General features: G+C 41.6%; 2 protein-coding genes, 3 long non-coding RNA genes and 3 other non-coding genes across 11 annotated transcripts; 6 read left to right on the top strand and 2 right to left on the bottom strand.

The window, feature by feature from the left end:
* Positions 1-7: 7 nt before the first annotated feature.
* Positions 8-383, bottom strand: LOC146273213 (uncharacterized). Its single transcript, XR_014766677.1, has 3 exons — positions 285-383; positions 156-203; positions 8-41 (listed from the first exon to the last, which is right to left on the bottom strand). It is a non-coding gene; the product is annotated as an uncharacterized LOC146273213 (long non-coding RNA).
* Positions 384-3,894: 3,511 nt separating this feature from the next.
* LOC146273212 (uncharacterized) lies at positions 3,895-6,970 on the bottom strand. The gene is made up of 8 exons (XM_084705843.1): positions 6,872-6,970; positions 6,743-6,790; positions 6,510-6,628; positions 6,336-6,384; positions 6,050-6,204; positions 4,389-5,916; positions 4,215-4,290; positions 3,895-4,093 (listed from the first exon to the last, which is right to left on the bottom strand). Exons 1-8 carry the CDS (start codon positions 6,905-6,907, stop codon positions 3,978-3,980), a joined length of 2,127 nt encoding a protein of 708 aa, XP_084561969.1. The 5' UTR covers positions 6,908-6,970; the 3' UTR covers positions 3,895-3,977.
* A 5,993-nt stretch (positions 6,971-12,963) lies between these two features.
* On the top strand, positions 12,964-13,339 carry LOC146273211 (uncharacterized). The gene is made up of 3 exons (XR_014766680.1): positions 12,964-13,062; positions 13,144-13,191; positions 13,306-13,339. It is a non-coding gene; the product is annotated as an uncharacterized LOC146273211 (long non-coding RNA).
* Positions 13,340-13,346: 7 nt separating this feature from the next.
* On the top strand, positions 13,347-16,138 carry LOC146273210 (uncharacterized). The gene is made up of 6 exons (XM_084705963.1): positions 13,347-13,424; positions 13,550-13,598; positions 13,730-13,884; positions 14,018-15,545; positions 15,644-15,719; positions 15,841-16,138. The coding sequence occupies exons 1-6, from the start codon at positions 13,378-13,380 to the stop codon at positions 15,954-15,956; spliced, it is 1,971 nt and encodes a 656-aa protein (XP_084562089.1). The 5' UTR covers positions 13,347-13,377; the 3' UTR covers positions 15,957-16,138.
* A 784-nt stretch (positions 16,139-16,922) lies between these two features.
* On the top strand, positions 16,923-18,723 carry LOC146273206 (uncharacterized). Of its 4 annotated transcripts, none has more exons than XR_014766651.1 (7): positions 16,923-17,048; positions 17,356-17,435; positions 17,626-17,681; positions 17,786-17,815; positions 17,921-17,979; positions 18,194-18,245; positions 18,453-18,723. It is a non-coding gene; the product is annotated as an uncharacterized LOC146273206 (long non-coding RNA). The 4 variants fall into 4 exon arrangements; XR_014766652.1 differs by having other exon boundaries at positions 17,007-17,048; positions 17,322-17,435; XR_014766653.1 differs by having other exon boundaries at positions 17,010-17,048; positions 17,331-17,435.
* LOC146273209 (small nucleolar SNORD12/SNORD106) lies at positions 17,471-17,561 on the top strand. Its single transcript, XR_014767040.1, has one exon. It is a non-coding gene; the product is annotated as a small nucleolar SNORD12/SNORD106 (small nucleolar RNA).
* On the top strand, positions 18,035-18,126 carry LOC146273208 (small nucleolar SNORD12/SNORD106). Its single transcript, XR_014767041.1, has one exon. It is a non-coding gene; the product is annotated as a small nucleolar SNORD12/SNORD106 (small nucleolar RNA).
* On the top strand, positions 18,286-18,380 carry LOC146273207 (small nucleolar SNORD12/SNORD106). The gene has a single exon (XR_014767043.1). It is a non-coding gene; the product is annotated as a small nucleolar SNORD12/SNORD106 (small nucleolar RNA).
* Positions 18,724-19,116: the final 393 nt, after the last annotated feature.

Here is a 19,116-nt window from a genome sequence, read left to right as displayed (position 1 = left end):
TCCTGTTCCTTCAAGGCCATGAAAGCCTTCAGGACTCTCCCCTGAAAAAAAGAAAGGGTCTGGTCAGAAGATATAGCATCTATTCACACATACTATCTATGTTTGAGACATGCTGTTTACTCATTTCTGACGCTGTCCGTGTTTTTATGGCTAACCTGGTGAGCGTAGTAAGTATGGTCCCAACTACTGTCGGAGCAATAGGCCTAAAAATGGAAAGGTTGTTCATCAGAACCAGCAAATTATTATATATAAAATTGGTAGAACATGTTAGAAGTGTATCTCACCCGACGAGATCCTATCTTTTGCGACATCGAACTCATGAAATTGTGTAAGATATATAAAAAACTGTGTAAGAACAAACTGTTAGTCGTATTCGTTTCTGCTTGTCGATCAAATGATGTTTGATCAAATTGTCAAATGTAATAGAGTGCATTTTAGAATGGTTTCATTGTGACCTTTACCAAAACATTCGAATGATAATATCAAACGACATGATGTCACTGGCGTCCTTAGCGCCACAAATTACGTTAGTTTTTAGATTTATAAATACAGGCGATGACTGTCCTTTATTTTCGTAGATATAAGTATTATCTATAGACGCATTAAACTAGGTAAACGTATGCAAATGTGTGTGTGCATGCACTGCAGTATTTGACCCTGGAACTAAACTGTAGAAGACATTTAATTACAGGCATAAGCCAGCAGTAATATACAATACATAAACTTGTAGTTCAAGACCACCTTTTCGTCCCTGGTTTTAGTCTGGGGAAGACCGGCACTGGATCTGTTCCTTCATCTGGTACAATCATTTAAAAACAGACTATGACCATATTAATGGTTAAATAAGTCAATATGAAAAAATATTTGTACTTATGTGGTCTTTGAAACTATATATATCATACTCCATATGATGCATGGATAGATGATGAATAGAGGAATTGCATTTAACAAAAAGTTTAAAATAACAACACTTTCGTTTCTTAACTCTTTCTGTAGTGGCACAGCTGCACATCTTGACCCTGCTGGAACACATCAAGCAGCAACTTGCTGCCACTATCAGTCCAAAAATGTAGTCTACTAAAACAACATACATGTACAGTCATAAATAACATATATAGGCCTATAAACAATAAATACAATTTATAAATAAATTATACAATGATAAATGATAAGACCCATATAAGTGTTAGTTTGTGATATCAAACTTTAAACGTGTGTGTGTGTTGGTTAATGTATTAGTATGTCATGTATACGATAACCAGACGTATTGTACAAAAGCATCAACTTTTCTGGCACAAATGGTACGTTGCAAATAACAAAAACTGCTGCAAAGTAAACGACTGAGAGCAAAGCAATCTGAACAATGATGTTGAAGGCAGAGCTGAAGTCCACAAACAGGATCCTGGTGTAGGTGAGTCCAGGTGCTGTAGGGTGAAGTGGAGGGCCATGTTAACTGCCTCGTCCACAGACCTGGTGGCTCTGTAGGCAAACTACAGGGGGTTCAGTAGAGGGTCTCTGATAGATTTGAGGTGTTCCAGCACCAGGCGCTCGAAAGACTTCATCACCACAGTGGCAATGATTCTGTGTTCTAAAAGCGACAAGGGCAAGTGTTGCTCCCCCCAAGACAATGAAGCAGTCAGCCAAAAAGAGCCACAGATTCTGGACTTCCAGTTCCTTCTCTCCTGCCACAGGATTATTTGACAATAATCAAATTGTTATTCAAGACAATGATTTGAATAATTGTTTACCCCAAATATTGTTAACGTAATGTTTCAGTGAAGCTGAACCACTAAGTACAGCAGGTGATCAGGACGAATAATGACCGTCATCCTCTTATAGTTTATTAACAGATTTTATTAAATTAAAAAAAGGCATGTTAAGTGAGTGTGTTGTATGTTTCACATAAACTCAACTGACTGTTGAGTCAAATAGTGTTTCAATTATGCAGTTACAATAAAACTAATATCAGATATCAACTAATAAAATGGTAAGGATCATTTATGTGTTAGGTGCTGGCAGATTGTCTTTATAATCTGTCAGGATAGTTATGTAAATGAATTTTTCAGTCATATTTATATTTATTAGACGCTTTCATACAGAGCGACTTACAGTTAGTACAGGGACATTACCCTGAGGCAAGTAGGGTGAAGTGCCTCGCCCTGAGACACAACATCTTTTTGCCCAGCCCGGAATCGAACCAGCAACTTTTGGATTAATAACCCAACTCCCTAACCGCTCAGCCATCTGACCCCCTGTTGTAAATGATTTAGTAAATTCCCTTGTATAGTGACATAATTCAAAGTATCGAAGTTGCGAACATTGTAAGTCCTGACAAGTCAAAAATAAGGCCAAGTCCAAAAGTTGGAAATGAAAGTGTTGAGGTGGATAGATCCTAAGTCCTAAACAGATGCACTGGAACTCAGAGTTTGATGCAAAAGTTTATTCAGACAAAATTGTATCTAAACAAGTAAGTGTGTTTCCGGGAGCAGACTGGAATTTTTATCCGAAAAATTGTCTTTTATATCTAAACCTTATCAGTTCTGTAATGTTTCTATTGGTAGAATACTGTTTACAGATGCATTATGCATTTCTCACACTATTGGTCTCTTACCCTAGGTGCTTCAGATTACATAGGAAACTATTTTTTTGTCTTGCTCTGGCCTTGAAGACTAGCTGCACTGGGTTGCTGAGTAGAAGGTCATAAATCTGTCCAATGATATCTGGGCCTTGTAGTCCATGATATCTGGGCCTTAGTTTTCTATGGAAGAAGCATATACACACAGTCTTCTCTGCCCTCAGCCCCTAAATATCCAGATTTGCACTTTGGGTTTAATATCTTCGACAGATTAGTGGCAATACTAATCAGTCAACAGCTTTGCATGTTTTTCAGTTGGTTTTCAGTAATATAGCATATAAAGGTAAAAAAGTGATTAAGAGGTTCATTTTCAATCATATAATCCATAACATTACCCATATTTATAATTACAACACGTGATGTTTTTTTCTACAACAACCCACTATAGGCTACACTTTATAAAACACTCCAAACTGTATTGTTTTGTATTGTGTGTAATTGTTGAGGTATTCACAAATGAATTGAGTCAATTTTAAGATGAGTCTGAAACACAACATTTTGAAAACTTGACCTAAGCACTGTAGCCTATATGTATTCAGCATCAGGGCTGTATACAGAGAACTGGGGGGGGCGAAGGGGGAGTGGGGGGCAAAGGGGTAGTGTTTAATCGGAGGGGCACATTAAAAAACGGAACCAAATGATATTTAAACATTAAAATATTTTGCTTTACATTAAAATCCTACAAACGGCTCTGGCTCTCTGTTTCTCTCACTTTTTTTTTTACTGGGGCAAAATTCTGCAATGTCCATTCCTCATTTCATGATGACTACTAGAAAAAGAAAAGCTGTAAAAAAAAAAGGGGGGAGGGGGCAGGAACATTTTTACAGGGCCACTGTAGGCCCCCGTGTAGAACGGCCCCTGCAGTTAATACGATTGTATGGAAACTTTGATAACACAATATGCATAGAGTAGAGCCTAGTCTACATTTGTTTTTCTATATATAATATCGGTGAACAGTGATCTAAACTTTTGTGTTTGAAATGCAATGCTGCCATTGTCATATTAGTCTGTCCAACAACAGGGAATGTAAGGCTAACAATGGGGTCAGAGTTGGTCATAATCTTTACATAATATAGGCCTAATATGAATATTAAACAATACACATATCACATAGCCAGAGGGTGAGGAATGCAGCAGTAAGTCATTTGTACAAATACAGTAAAATAGCAAGAATAAAGTTTATTCATGCAAATAATAATTTGAATGTTGCAATTGCAAATAGCTATTTTCAAGTCCTTTTCAGCACAGTAATGTAATCCAGAGTAAACAGAGGGTGCAGTGTCTAATCCAGAGTAAACAGAGGGTGCAGTGTCTAATCCAGAGTAAACAGAGGGTGCAGTGTCTAATCCAGGTCAGAAGCAGCTTGTCCACAGCCACAGATGAGTCCACGCTTCACAGCCTTCCATGCCCTGCGTAGAAACCCTCTCACGCCTTTCTTGGAAGACTTGCAGGGTCCCTCTGGAAGGTTTATGGGAAAATATCTCACTTTACTTTCTTTGTAACTGGATCAATACAAGGAATTGAGTTGCGTTTTAGTATGTGCTTGGGAAATGTATTTGAATGTTAGTGAATGACTCACTGGTTGAGAGGCTTGGGTCCTCTACAGTGGGCACAGTTTTGCCACTGATATGAAAGTCAGGGAAGTTTGTTCCAAACTGTAAAGAGGAAGAACAACAATATTTTAAACATAAGTACAAGCTTCGATTTGGAAAAAAGTACTGTATGCACACTGTATTTAGAGTAGAGTGCCTACCGTGGATTTTTCCACCTTTACTTCCGTTTCAAAAGCTGATACGAGGTCAACTGGGTTGTGATTAAAGCAGTTGCTTTCAGACGGGGTCCAGTGATTGAGGAGGTTTTCAACAACCATGCTGGAGACCATGAAGCACAGCTCCTCGTCCTCGATAAAGGCATCGATATCCAGAGGACGTTCTGACCGGAATGCCTCAGAGTACTCAGCAAAGAGCATATCTCCAAGCATATAATCCATCTCCCCCATGTCTTGTTCAGAACAGGGCAGATTCAACAGAGCCTGATGGAGAGCTTTACTCTTCGGTGTTTTGGCCCACAGTTCCTGGATAACAGCCCAAAGCTGCTGCGACAAGCAGAAGTGCTTCCTTATATCTTCACCCAACATCGATACGGCAGGGTCGACAGGGAAGATGTTAGTCACTAATCTGTCAATGGTGTGCAGAAACAGAGCATCGCGGACAGTTCCAGTGGATGCCAAGTTCCAGTAGTCCTCAACTTTGGGCCCGTCTACCCTGCAGTGCTCTCCACAGTCACCAGGGTTCATAGAGTAGCCTCCAGAAATCAAACTGGAGCCTCCAGAGATCAAGGCCCTCACAATGAGGCAGACAATATCTCTGGACACCATCTGGGTCTTAGAAAAGACACTGGTCTGCAGGATCATCTTGGAGCCAGAGCGCTGTGCTAGCTGGTCGTAGACAGAGTCCACAATCCTCTGTACCTCGGCGGGCTCCAAAGAGAAGCTGGCCTTTCTCTCGCTGTTACTCACTGACATCCCTAGGACCGCAGACAGGTGGTTCTCCAGGTCAACCAGAAAGGGACTATCAAGCAGGATTAACGAGACTACCTTGCGGGGCGCATCAGTGAATATCTTAACCAGCAGTTCGGCCATGATGGTGTTCAGTGTTGCAGAATCCATCACTGGAATCTCGGCATGGCAGACAGGGGACTTCCTGTCAAGGAGAGACTTGACATCCTGGACACCGCAGGAGTCTCTACTGAGCAGAGGGCCAGTCCAGCCAAAGGAGGGACATCTGTTCCAGTCCATCAGGCTGATGACATTGATCACAATGCTGCTCAGGATGCTGCCCATCAGGGCTTCCTCTCCGACACTCAGGAGACTCTTCAGGGCAGCGGGTCCCCCAGCCACACTCAGCAGATCTCCAAGTAAAGACTTCACAATTCTGACGCCCACAGGCTTGGAGAAGCAGATGCGAGTCTGATTGGCTGCTCGGAAAGCATCGGTGAAATTCCCGGTGGTGAAAAGCTCCTGCAGGGCCTTCGTAATCACCCACACGACCAGGTCGACCAGCGGCGCGGCCTCCTTGACGGTGGGGTCGGTGCCTATGCTGAGTAGCAGCTGGGTGGCCAGGTCCACCACCACCACTGAGAGTCTGTGTGGACGGGATGCCGGGAGGTAGGTCAGGTCATTGACCATGTCCTCAAGGGCCTGACGAACCACGTCCAGGGTAGCAGCCTCTTCTGCAAGCTGTCTCTGAGACACGGATGGGTCGTCATTCTCAACGTCCACTCTACAACAAAGAAGGCAGACACATAAAACACAACGTCAGACGAACAGCCCGACAGCAGAAATACAAATCACAACTTTAGCTTCCATAGCAGAAGAACACTATAGAAACACATTGTTTTTAATGTCAGACTCACCGGTTCGGTGTGGCATGAAGGGACGGTAGTGACTCCCTGCCTGGCTTGATGGAGGGGCTGTTCCCGTTGGAACCAGAGGAGACAGGAAACATGGTCCCATGCTTCTGCTCTCTCTCCATCTCTTCAAGCTTCAGGCGAGTGTTCACTTCCCACGTCTGCATGTCAGCAACACAACATTATTTGCAAGCTGAAACGTCTGGTACTTCTGTGTGTGTGCAGCAGGTTCAGATACGCTGGTTATTAGTTCAACAGCTATGTGTATACTTTTATCTCATGGCTTGCTTACCAGCTGGGCAACACAGAGATCTTTGCCCTGACTGATTTCATTCTGAAATCTAGGGATTCAATAAAGAAAATACAATTATCTATTGGCCCCCCCGGTCATTCTTTTGAACCTTTCAGACAAGTGATTACTGTCAAATGATAGAAGTCATGATTGTGAATTGCAATGCTCTCTCACCTGTCACTGAAAGCTGCAGTAGCCTTTGAGGTGAGCCAGGACTTCATGTCGTCAGTGGTGACATGAGGGGGAGTTTCCTCCTGTGCCTTCAAGGCCATGAAAGCCTTCAGGACTCTCCCCTGAAAAAAAGAAAGGGTCTGGTCAGAAGATATAGCATCTATTCACACATACTATCTATGTTTGAGACATGCTGTTTACTCATTTCTGACGCTGTCCGTGTTTTTATGGCTAACCTGGTGAGCGTAGTAAGTATGGTCCCAACTACTGTCGGAGCAATAGGCCTAAAAATGGAAAGGTTGTTCATCAGAACCAGCAAATTATTATATATAAAATTGGTAGAACATGTTAGAAGTGTTTCTCACCCGACGAGATCCTATCTTTTGCGACATCGAACTCATGAAATTGTGTAAGATATATAAAAAACTGTGTAAGAACAAACTGTTAGTCGTATTCGTTTCTGCTTGTCGATCAAATGATGTTTGATCAAATTGTCAAATGTAATAGAGTGCATTTTAGAATGGTTTCATTGTGACCTTTACCAAAACATTCGAATGATAATATCAAACGACATGATGTCACTGGCGTCCTTAGCGCCACAAATTACGTTAGTTTTTAGATTTATAAATACAGGCGATGACTGTCCTTTATTTTCGTAGATATAAGTATTATCTATAGACGCATTAAACTAGGTAAACGTATGCAAATGTGTGTGTGCATGCACTGCAGTATTTGACCCTGGAACTAAACTGTAGAAGACATTTAATTACAGGCATAAGCCAGCAGTAATATACAATACATAAACTTGTAGTTCAAGACCACCTTTTCGTCCCTGGTTTTAGTCTGGGGAAGACCGGCACTGGATCTGTTCCTTCATCTGGTACAATCATTTAAAAACAGACTATGACCATATTAATGGTTAAATAAGTCAATATGAAAAAATATTTGTACTTATGTGGTCTTTGAAACTATATATATCATACTCCATATGATGCATGGATAGATGATGAATAGAGGAATTGCATTTAACAAAAAGTTTAAAATAACAACACTTTTGTTTCTTAACTCTTTCTGTAGTGGCACAGCTGCACATCTTGACCCTGCTGGAACACATCAAGCAGCAACTTGCTGCCACTATCAGTCCAAAAATGTAGTCTACTAAAACAACATACATGTACAGTCATAAATAACATATATAGGCCTATAAACAATAAATACAATTTATAAATAAATTATACAATGATAAATGATAAGACCCATATAAGTGTTAGTTTGTGATATCCAACTTTAAACGTGTGTGTGTGTGTGTTGGTTAATGTATTAGTATGTCATGTATACGATAACCAGACGTATTGTACAAAAGCATCAACTTTTCTGGCACAAATGGTACGTTGCAAATAACAAAAACTGCTGCAAAGTAAACGACTGAGAGCAAAGCAATCTGAACAATGATGTTGAAGGCAGAGCTGAAGTCCACAAACAGGATCCTGGTGTAGGTGAGTCCAGGTGCTGTAGGGTGAAGTGGAGGGCCATGTTAACTGCCTCGTCCACAGACCTGGTGGCTCTGTAGGCAAACTACAGGGGGTTCAGTAGAGGGTCTCTGATAGATTTGAGGTGTTCCAGCACCAGGCGCTCGAAAGACTTCATCACCACAGTGGCAATGATTCTGTGTTCTAAAAGCGACAAGGGCAAGTGTTGCTCCCCCCAAGACAATGAAGCAGTCAGCCAAAAAGAGCCACAGATTCTGGACTTCCAGTTCCTTCTCTCCTGCCACAGGATTATTTGACAATAATCAAATTGTTATTCAAGACAATGATTTGAATAATTGTTTACCCCAAATATTGTTAACGTAATGTTTCAGTGAAGCTGAACCACTAAGTACAGCAGGTGATCAGGACGAATAATGACCGTCATCCTCTTATAGTTTATTAACAGATTTTATCAAATTAAAAAAAGGCATGTTAAGTGAGTGTGTTGTATGTTTCACATAAACTCAACTGACTGTTGAGTCAATTATGCAGTTACAATAAAACTAATATCAGATATCAGCTAATAAAATGGTAAGGATCATTTATGTGTTAGGTGCTGGCAGATTGTCTTTATAATCTGTCAGGATAGTTATGTAAATTGATTTTTCAGTCATATTTATATTTATTAGACGCTTTCATACAGAGCGACTTACAGTTAGTAAAGGGACATTACCCTGAGGCAAGTAGGGTGAAGTGCCTCGCCCTGAGACACAACATCTTTTTGCCCAGCCCGGAATCGAACCAGCAACTTTTGGATTAATAACCCAACTCCCTAACCGCTCAGCCATCTGACCCCCTGTTGTAAATGATTTAGTAAATTCCCTTGTATAGTGACATAATTCCAAGTATCAAAGTTGAGAACATTGTAAGTCCTGACAAGTCAAAAATAAGGCCAAGTCCAAAAGTTGGAAATGAAAGTGTTGAGGTGGATAGATCCTAAGTCCTAAACAGATGCACTGGAACTCAGAGTTTGATGCAAAAGTTTATTCAGACACAAATGTATCTAAACAAGTAAGTGTGTTCCCGGGAGCAGACTGGAATTTTTATCCGAAAAATTGTCTTTTATATCTAAACCTTATCAGTTCTGTAATGTTTCTATTGGTAGAATACTGTTTACAGATGCATTATGCATTTCTCACACTATTGGTCTCTTACCCTAGGTGCTTCAGATTACATAGAAAACTATTTTTTTGTCTTGCTCTGGCCTTGAAGACTAGCTGCACTGGGTTGCTGAGTAGAAGGTCATAAATCTGTCCAATGATATCTGGGCCTTGTAGTCCATGATATCTGGGCCTTAGTTTTCTATGGAAGCGGCATATACACACAGTCTTCTCTGCCCTCAGCCCCTAAATATCCAGATTTGCACTTTGGGTCCTGTCTACCAAAGTTCAAAACAGCTACCCTGCGTCATCTCCCATTTCGTCATCTGTTTCAACTTGTTCAAACCTGGGTTATCTTCCTCTTGGTAGTATAATCACCTTCAACATGTTTTTGTTCTTTATTTAGGCCAAGTGAATGTTTGATTCTAAATTGTAAGTGAGAGTTCCTCTCTGTCATCAACTTGTCTAACCTGTTGAATCGGCCACATGGTTCTGTTCTGGTGATGAGGTTTGAGGCTGTCCACTGACTGCTAATGATTTATAGGCCTGGAGGGAGGGAAGGGCATGAGGGAGGGAGGGAGGGAGGGAGGGAGGGAGGGAGGGAGGGAGGGAGGGAGGGAGGGAGGGAGGGAGGGAGGGAGGGAGGGAGGGAGGGAGGGAGGGAGGGAGGGAGGGAGGGAGGGAGGGAGGGAGGGAGGGAGGGAGGGAGGGAGGGAGGGAGGGAGGGAGAGAGGGAGGGAGAAAGAGAGAGAGAGAGAGAGAGAGAGGGGGGGGGGGTTTGTGGAAGAGAAGCGGACCAAAATAAGGACTGATCGGCAGAAAGAAGACAGCTCCCGCTCTTCCTCTCTTCTTCTCTCCCTATCTTCCCCCAACACCTTCCTCCATCTTCCCATTGGATACCTTCACATTCTGTACTTCTGGTGCATGTCACAACTCTTCAGTGACTTTTTCATTCAAATGGGAGGAGAGGAGCCTTTTCATTTCCTGAGGAGCCATGAATAACGAGAGCAGTTCTCTGTATACAGCCCTGATGCTGAATATATATAGGCTACAGTGCTTAGGTCAAGTTTTCAAAATGTTGTGTTTCAGACTCATCTTAAAATTGACTCAATTCATTTGTGAATACCTCAACAATTACACACAATACAAAACAATACAGTTTGGAGTGTTTTATAGAGTGTAGCCTATAGTGGGGTGTTGTAGAAAAAAACATCACGTGTTGTAATTATGAATATGGGTAATGTTATGGATTATATGATTGAAAATGAACCTCTTAATCACTTTTTTACCTTTATATGCTATATTACTGAAAACCAACTGAAAAACATGCAAAGCTGTTGACTGATTAGTATTGCCACTAATCTGTTGAAGATATTAAACCCAAAGTGCAAATCTGGATATTTAGGGGCTGAGGGCAGAGAAGACTGTGTATATGCTTCTTCCATAGAAAACTAAGGCCCAGATATCATGGACTACAAGGCCCAGATATCATTGGACAGATTTATGACCTTCTACTCAGCAACCCAGTGCAGCTAGTCTTCAAGGCCAGAGCAAGACAAAAAAATAGTTTTCTATGTAATCTGAAGCACCTAGGGTAAGAGACCAATAGTGTGAGAAATGCATAATGCATCTGTAAACAGTATTCTACCAATAGAAACATTACAGAACTGATAAGGTTTAGATATAAAAGACAATTTTTCGGATAAAAATTCCAGTCTGCTCCCGGGAACACACTTACTTGTTTAGATACATTTGTGTCTGAATAAACTTTTGCATCAAACTCTGAGTTCCAGTGCATCTGTTTAGGACTTAGGATCTATCCACCTCAACACTTTCATTTCCAACTTTTGGACTTGGCCTTATTTTTGACTTGTCAGGACTTACAATGTTCTCAACTTCGATACTTGGAATTATGTCACTATACAAGGGAATTTACTAAATCATTTACAACAGGGGGTCAGATGGCTGAGCGGTTAGGGAGTTGGGTTATTAATCCAAAAGTTGCTGGTTCGATTCCGGGCTGGGCAAAAAGATGTTGTGTCTCAGGGCGAGGCACTTCACCCTAATTGCCTCAGGGTAATGTCCCTGTACTAACTGTAAGTCGCTCTGTATGAAAGCGTCTAATAAATATAAATATGACTGAAAAATCCATTTACATAACTATCCTGACAGATTATAAAGACAATCTGCCAGCACTTAACACATAAATGATCCTTACCATTTTATTAGTTGATATCTGATATTAGTTTTATTGTAACTGCATAATTGAAACACTATTTGACTCAACAGTCAGTTGAGTTTATGTGAAACATACAACACACTCACTTAACATGCCTTTTTTTAATTTGATAAAATCTGTTAATAAACTATAAGAGGATGACGGTCATTATTCGTCCTGATCACCTGCTGTACTTAGTGGTTCAGCTTCACTGAAACATTACGTTAACAATATTTGGGGTAAACAATTATTCAAATCATTGTCTTGAATAACAATTTGATTATTGTCAAATAATCCTGTGGCAGGAGAGAAGGAACTGGAAGTCCAGAATCTGTGGCTCTTTTTGGCTGACTGCTTCATTGTCTTGGGGGGAGCAACACTTGCCCTTGTCGCTTTTAGAACACAGAATCATTGCCACTGTGGTGATGAAGTCTTTCGAGCGCCTGGTGCTGGAACACCTCAAATCTATCAGAGACCCTCTACTGAACCCCCTGTAGTTTGCCTACAGAGCCACCAGGTCTGTGGACGAGGCAGTTAACATGGCCCTCCACTTCACCCTACAGCACCTGGACTCACCTACACCAGGATCCTGTTTGTGGACTTCAGCTCTGCCTTCAACATCATTGTTCAGATTGCTTTGCTCTCAGTCGTTTACTTTGCAGCAGTTTTTGTTATTTGCAACGTACCATTTGTGCCAGAAAAGTTGATGCTTTTGTACAATACGTCTGGTTATCGTATACATGACATACTAATACATTAACCAACACACACACACACACACGTTTAAAGTTTGATATCACAAACTAACACTTATATGGGTCTTATCATTTATCATTGTATAATTTATTTATAAATTGTATTTATTGTTTATAGGCCTATATATGTTATTTATGACTGTACATGTATGTTGTTTTAGTAGACTACATTTTTGGACTGATAGTGGCAGCAAGTTGCTGCTTGATGTGTTCCAGCAGGGTCAAGATGTGCAGCTGTGCCACTACAGAAAGAGTTAAGAAACGAAAGTGTTGTTATTTTAAACTTTTTGTTAAATGCAATTCCTCTATTCATCATCTATCCATGCATCATATGGAGTATGATATATATAGTTTCAAAGACCACATAAGTACAAATATTTTTTCATATTGACTTATTTAACCATTAATATGGTCATAGTCTGTTTTTAAATGATTGTACCAGATGAAGGAACAGATCCAGTGCCGGTCTTCCCCAGACTAAAACCAGGGACGAAAAGGTGGTCTTGAACTACAAGTTTATGTATTGTATATTACTGCTGGCTTATGCCTGTAATTAAATGTCTTCTACAGTTTAGTTCCAGGGTCAAATACTGCAGTGCATGCACACACACATTTGCATACGTTTACCTAGTTTAATGCGTCTATAGATAATACTTATATCTACGAAAATAAAGGACAGTCATCGCCTGTATTTATAAATCTAAAAACTAACGTAATTTGTGGCGCTAAGGACGCCAGTGACATCATGTCGTTTGATATTATCATTCGAATGTTTTGGTAAAGGTCACAATGAAACCATTCTAAAATGCACTCTATTACATTTGACAATTTGATCAAACATCATTTGATCGACAAGCAGAAACGAATACGACTAACAGTTTGTTCTTACACAGTTTTTTATATATCTTACACAATTTCATGAGTTCGATGTCGCAAAAGATAGGATCTCGTCGGGTGAGATACACTTCTAACATGTTCTACCAATTTTATATATAATAATTTGCTGGTTCTGATGAACAACCTTTCCATTTTTAGGCCTATTGCTCCGACAGTAGTTGGGACCATACTTACTACGCTCACCAGGTTAGCCATAAAAACACGGACAGCGTCAGAAATGAGTAAACAGCATGTCTCAAACATAGATAGTATGTGTGAATAGATGCTATATCTTCTGACCAGACCCTTTCTTTTTTTCAGGGGAGAGTCCTGAAGGCTTTCATGGCCTTGAAGGAACAGGAGGAAACTCCCCCTCATGTCACCACTGACGACATGAAGTCCTGGCTCACCTCAAAGGCTACTGCAGCTTTCAGTGACAGGTGAGAGAGCATTGCAATTCACAATCATGACTTCTATGATTTGACAGTAATCACTTGTCTGAAAGGTTCAAAAGAATGACCGGGGGGGCAAATAGATAATTGTATTTTCTTTATTGAATCCCTAGATTTCAGAATGAAATCAGTCAGGGCAAAGATCTCTGTGTTGCCCAGCTGGTAAGCAAGCCATGAGATAAAAGCATACACATAGCTGTTGAACTAATAACCAGCGTATCTGAACCTGCTGCACACACACAGAAGTACCAGACGTTTCAGCTTGCAAATAATGTTGTGTTGCTGACATGCAGACGTGGGAAGTGAACACTCGCCTGAAGCTTGAAGAGATGGAGAGAGAGCAGAAGCATGGGACCATGTTTCCTGTCTCCTCTGGTTCCAACGGGAACAGCCCCTCCATCAAGCCAGGCAGGGAGTCACTACCGTCCCTTCATGCCACACCGAACCGGTGAGTCTGACATTAAAAACAATGTGTTTCTATAGTGTTCTTCTGCTATGGAAGCTAAAGTTGTGATTTGTATTTCTGCTGTCGGGCTGTTCGTCTGACGTTGTGTTTTATGTGTCTGCCTTCTTTGTTGTAGAGTGGACGTTGAGAATGACGACCCATCCGTGTCTCAGAGACAGCTTGCAGAAGAGGCTGCTACCCTGGACGTGGTTCGTCAGGCCCTTGAGGACATGGTCAATGACCTGACCTACCTCCCGGCATCCCGTCCACACAGACTCTCAGTGGTGGTGGTGGACCTGGCCACCCAGCTGCTACTCAGCATAGGCACCGACCCCACCGTCAAGGAGGCCGCGCCGCTGGTCGACCTGGTCGTGTGGGTGATTACGAAGGCCCTGCAGGAGCTTTTCACCACCGGGAATTTCACCGATGCTTTCCGAGCAGCCAATCAGACTCGCATCTGCTTCTCCAAGCCTGTGGGCGTCAGAATTGTGAAGTCTTTACTTGGAGATCTGCTGAGTGTGGCTGGGGGACCCGCTGCCCTGAAGAGTCTCCTGAGTGTCGGAGAGGAAGCCCTGATGGGCAGCATCCTGAGCAGCATTGTGATCAATGTCATCAGCCTGATGGACTGGAACAGATGTCCCTCCTTTGGCTGGACTGGCCCTCTGCTCAGTAGAGACTCCTGCGGTGTCCAGGATGTCAAGTCTCTCCTTGACAGGAAGTCCCCTGTCTGCCATGCCGAGATTCCAGTGATGGATTCTGCAACACTGAACACCATCATGGCCGAACTGCTGGTTAAGATATTCACTGATGCGCCCCGCAAGGTAGTCTCGTTAATCCTGCTTGATAGTCCCTTTCTGGTTGACCTGGAGAACCACCTGTCTGCGGTCCTAGGGATGTCAGTGAGTAACAGCGAGAGAAAGGCCAGCTTCTCTTTGGAGCCCGCCGAGGTACAGAGGATTGTGGACTCTGTCTACGACCAGCTAGCACAGCGCTCTGGCTCCAAGATGATCCTGCAGACCAGTGTCTTTTCTAAGACCCAGATGGTGTCCAGAGATATTGTCTGCCTCATTGTGAGGGCCTTGATCTCTGGAGGCTCCAGTTTGATTTCTGGAGGCTACTCTATGAACCCTGGTGACTGTGGAGAGCACTGCAGGGTAGACGGGCCCAAAGTTGAGGACTACTGGAACTTGGCATCCACTGGAACTGTCCGCGATGCTCTGTTTCTGCACACCATTGACAGATTAGTGACTAACATCTTCCCTGTCGACCCTGCCGTATCGATGTTGGGTGAAGATATAAGGAAGCACTTCTGCTTGTCGCAGCAGCTTTGGGCTGTTATCCAGGAACTGTGGGCCAAAACACCGAAGAGTAAAGCTCTCCATCAGGCTCTGTTGAACCTGCCCTGTTCTGAACAAGACATGGGGGAGATGGATTATATGCTTGGAGATATGCTCTTTGCTGAGTACTCTGAGGCATTCCGGTCAGAACGTCCTCTGGATATCGATGCCTTTATCGAGGACGAGGAGCTGTGCTTCATGGTCTCCAGCATGGTTGTTGAAAACCTCCTCAATCACTGGACCCCGTCTGAAAGCAACTGCTTTAATCACAACCCAGTTGACCTCGTATCAGCTTTTGAAACGGAAGTAAAGGTGGAAAAATCCACGGTAGGCACTCTACTCTAAATACAGTGTGCATACAGTACTTTTTTCCAAATCGAAGCTTGTACTTATGTTTAAAATATTGTTGTTCTTCCTCTTTACAGTTTAGAACAAACTTCCCTGACTTTCATATCAGTGGCAAAACTGTGCCCACTGTAGAGGAACCAAGCCTCTCAACCAGTGAGTCATTCACTAACATTCAAATACATTTCCCAAGCACATACTAAAACGCAACTCAATTCCTTGTATTGATCCAGTTACAAAGAAAGTAAAGTGAGATATTTTCCCATAAACCTTCCAGAGGGACCCTGCAAGTCTTCCAAGAAAGGCGTGAGAGGGTTTCTACGCAGGGCATGGAAGGCTGTGAAGCGTGGACTCATCTGTGGCTGTGGACAAGCTGCTTCTGACCTGGATTAGACACTGCACCCTCTGTTTACTCTGGATTAGACACTGCACCCTCTGTTTACTCTGGATTAGACACTGCACCCTCTGTTTACTCTGGATTAGACACTGCACCCTTTGTTTACTCTGGATTACATTACTGTGCTGAAAAGGACTTGAAAATAGCTATTTGCAATTGCAACTTTCAAATTATTATTTGCATGAATAAACTTTATTCTTGCTATTTTACTGTATTTGTACAAATGACTTACTGCTGCATTCCTCACCCTCTGGCTATGTGATATGTGTATTGTTTAATATTAATATTAGGCCTATATTATGTAAAGATTATGACCAACTCTGACCCCATTGTTAGCCTTACATTCCCTGTTGTTGGACAGACTAATATGACAATGGCAGCATTGCATTTCAAACACAAAAGTTTAGATCACTGTTCACCGATATTATATATAGAAAAACAAATGTAGACTAGGCTCTACTCTATGCATATTGTGTTATCAAAGTTTCCATACAATCGTATTAACTGCAGGGGCCGTTCTACACGGGGGCCTACAGTGCCCCTGTAAAAATGTTCCTGCCCCCCCCCCCCCTTTTTTTTTTACAGTTTTTCTTTTTCTATTAGTCATCATGAAATGAGGAATGGACATTGCAGAATTTTTTGCCCCAGTAAATAAAAAAGTGAAACAGAGAGCCAGAGCCGTTTGTGGGATTTTAATGTAAAGCAAAATATTTTAATGTTTAAATATCATTTGTTTCCGTTCTTTAATGTGCCGCTCTGATTAAACCCTGCCCCCCCCCCCCCCCCCCCCCCCCCCCCAGTAAAATGTGTCCAGAACCGCCACTGATTGTATGAATTGGGGAATCAGACAGAGTATGCATCCTCCACAACACTGAAATCACATGTGAATGTGTTTGATGGCCGTTTGAAAACAGCGAATCCCACAATGCAACTATTCTCCTTCTTTGTAATTGGTTGTCCTACTAAATGCAGCTATTGGTTGCGCCTGAGTAGGCTCCACCTTATTGGTGAATCCAACCAGATGAAGAAGTCTTAGTACTCGCACAGCCTGTACCGCGTTCTTTGACTCGAAGTCAGCGACGTGAACGGTAAGTTGGAAAATTATTAGTTTGAGCTGTAGCTAGGCGTTGATAGTAAGCTACAGTAAAACATGACTTTCTGAACATGAAGACTCTCCAACATAAGATGTATTCTTATCAGTCTAGTTAATGGTCAAAATAAACTATCTTGAATTTGCCTTACTTGGTAGCTACTTGAAGCTGCGGATTCGCTAGGTAACCATTTCCCACGTGGTTCAAGCAGCTCTAGCTCTGCTGCCTGCTACACATTTATTAATACACTGTCGTTCATATAATTGACAGATCATACAGGATGAAATGAATGTCTTTTCACCAGACTTGAGACGTTGGCGTACACGCTCAAAGATTATGGTGAACCCCAGCACCAAGCCACGTGAGGCACCAAGTACGAAGCCAGTGAGTTCTCAACTGTTTAAAGTTCAACTAGTATGGTTGGTGATTATGATGACTAAACTTTTTTCCCCAGCATATCGACAGTGTTGACTACCCAGAAATTTAAGCCAAATGGACTGAATCACCAATTGCTCTTGTTGGCATATTCTACTACATCAGAATACACCTAAAGTGTTCATTTAATTACTTTTAGGCCTTTGATCCGGACTGAAGTAGTTACTCCATGGAATAACAGATGCACAGATTATGGTGAGTACTGAGTAAACTACCTAACTTTGTGTAAGTAAATCCCTTTACGATTTAACCTGATCTTGTGTCGATGTGAGTAATACTTATTTTGCTGTTTTCTGTAGATGTGATCAACGGAGGCATCCCCACATGTGGTAGGTAAGAATATGGCGCATGGCACTGAGTTGTGATGCGTTCCCCCTCAACAGTCGACTGTGACTACTTGGCCATTGATCTCATCAAACTGCTTTTATCTTCAGCTGTTCTCCGTCCGGCAATGACCATTGTTGGAATCCGAAGTCGGCCATATTCTCTGAAGGTACGATCAAATGTTTACAGAATAACCACATTTTATCCCACTGTCTGGACTTGCTGCTGACTGTATGATGACTGATCTTTTTTCCCCAGCAGATCGACCCTGTTGACTTCCTGTTTATTTTAAGCCAATGTAGTCTGACACATCAGCCAGCAACAACAGTAGCTTTGTAGCACTTGTAGGAGTTTGGTCTCATCTAGTTTTTTTTTTTTTTCAGAACTGCTGAGCGAGTAAGGTCTCCCGAAACTAACAAAGATGGGGCAACGAAGGTATTTCATTACTTTAATGGTTTTACATGCAATAAGGTTTACATGGTGTCAGTGATGACTAGACTTTTTTCCCCATCAGATCGACAATGTTGACCATCTTTTGATTTCAAAGCCAAATAAATCTGATGCACCAGTAATTCATCCTTTTCATAGCTTGTTTAGTTGTGGTTCTAGTTCGCTCAAATGCAGCCTTTTATTTTTTTTTAGATTGAGGACTTCGCATCTGCTCTGGACTCGGGGTCAGGGTTGAGGATGTTAAACTCAAAAGGATTTTGAGTTTGTAATTCCTACTAGATATTTGTCATGAGATTATGCATTGGGAAATGCTAAATTGGATCATCCTCTTTTAAATGAACGATGCATTTGCATGATACAGGCTCAAATTATGCAACGTATCCATACAGTACTTTATTTTCTATCCGTTTTGTTTGTTGCAGTGCACTTCTTTTATAGATACAGAAATAAAATGGACACTTGAGTTACAGCTTCTTTTTATGAGACATGATTCATATTAACGTGATGTATGCAAATGTTTAAGTGAATTACATTTGGTGCAAATGTGTGCTATGTTTCAATTGTCACTTACGTAAGGTCAACTGATGTTTGGCAAAGGTAAATAAACTAATGTGGTTATAAATAATGTAAATGGACTTCAAGTTTTCTTTTATGGGTCACTTTTGAAGATGAAGTAGCCTACATTAAAGGGCAAAAAAGACCTGTTGAAGGGCTAAATGATCCTGGCAACCAGGTAATTTATGTAGTTATGATTTTTTAATTACATGAGTGGGAAGCATCGGTCTACATTTCCATATAACATGTTATTTTAATTATGAAAGGCAATAAGGTGCCATGAAACATCCTGTGACCAATT

This window comes from Hypomesus nipponensis, chromosome 9 (genome assembly GCF_054491055.1).
Source record: "Hypomesus nipponensis isolate SF chromosome 9, ASM5449105v1, whole genome shotgun sequence".
NCBI lineage: Eukaryota > Metazoa > Chordata > Actinopteri > Osmeriformes > Osmeridae > Hypomesus > Hypomesus nipponensis.
Note: the sequence above shows the minus strand (reverse complement) of the source record. Positions and strands in the feature narration are given on the sequence as shown.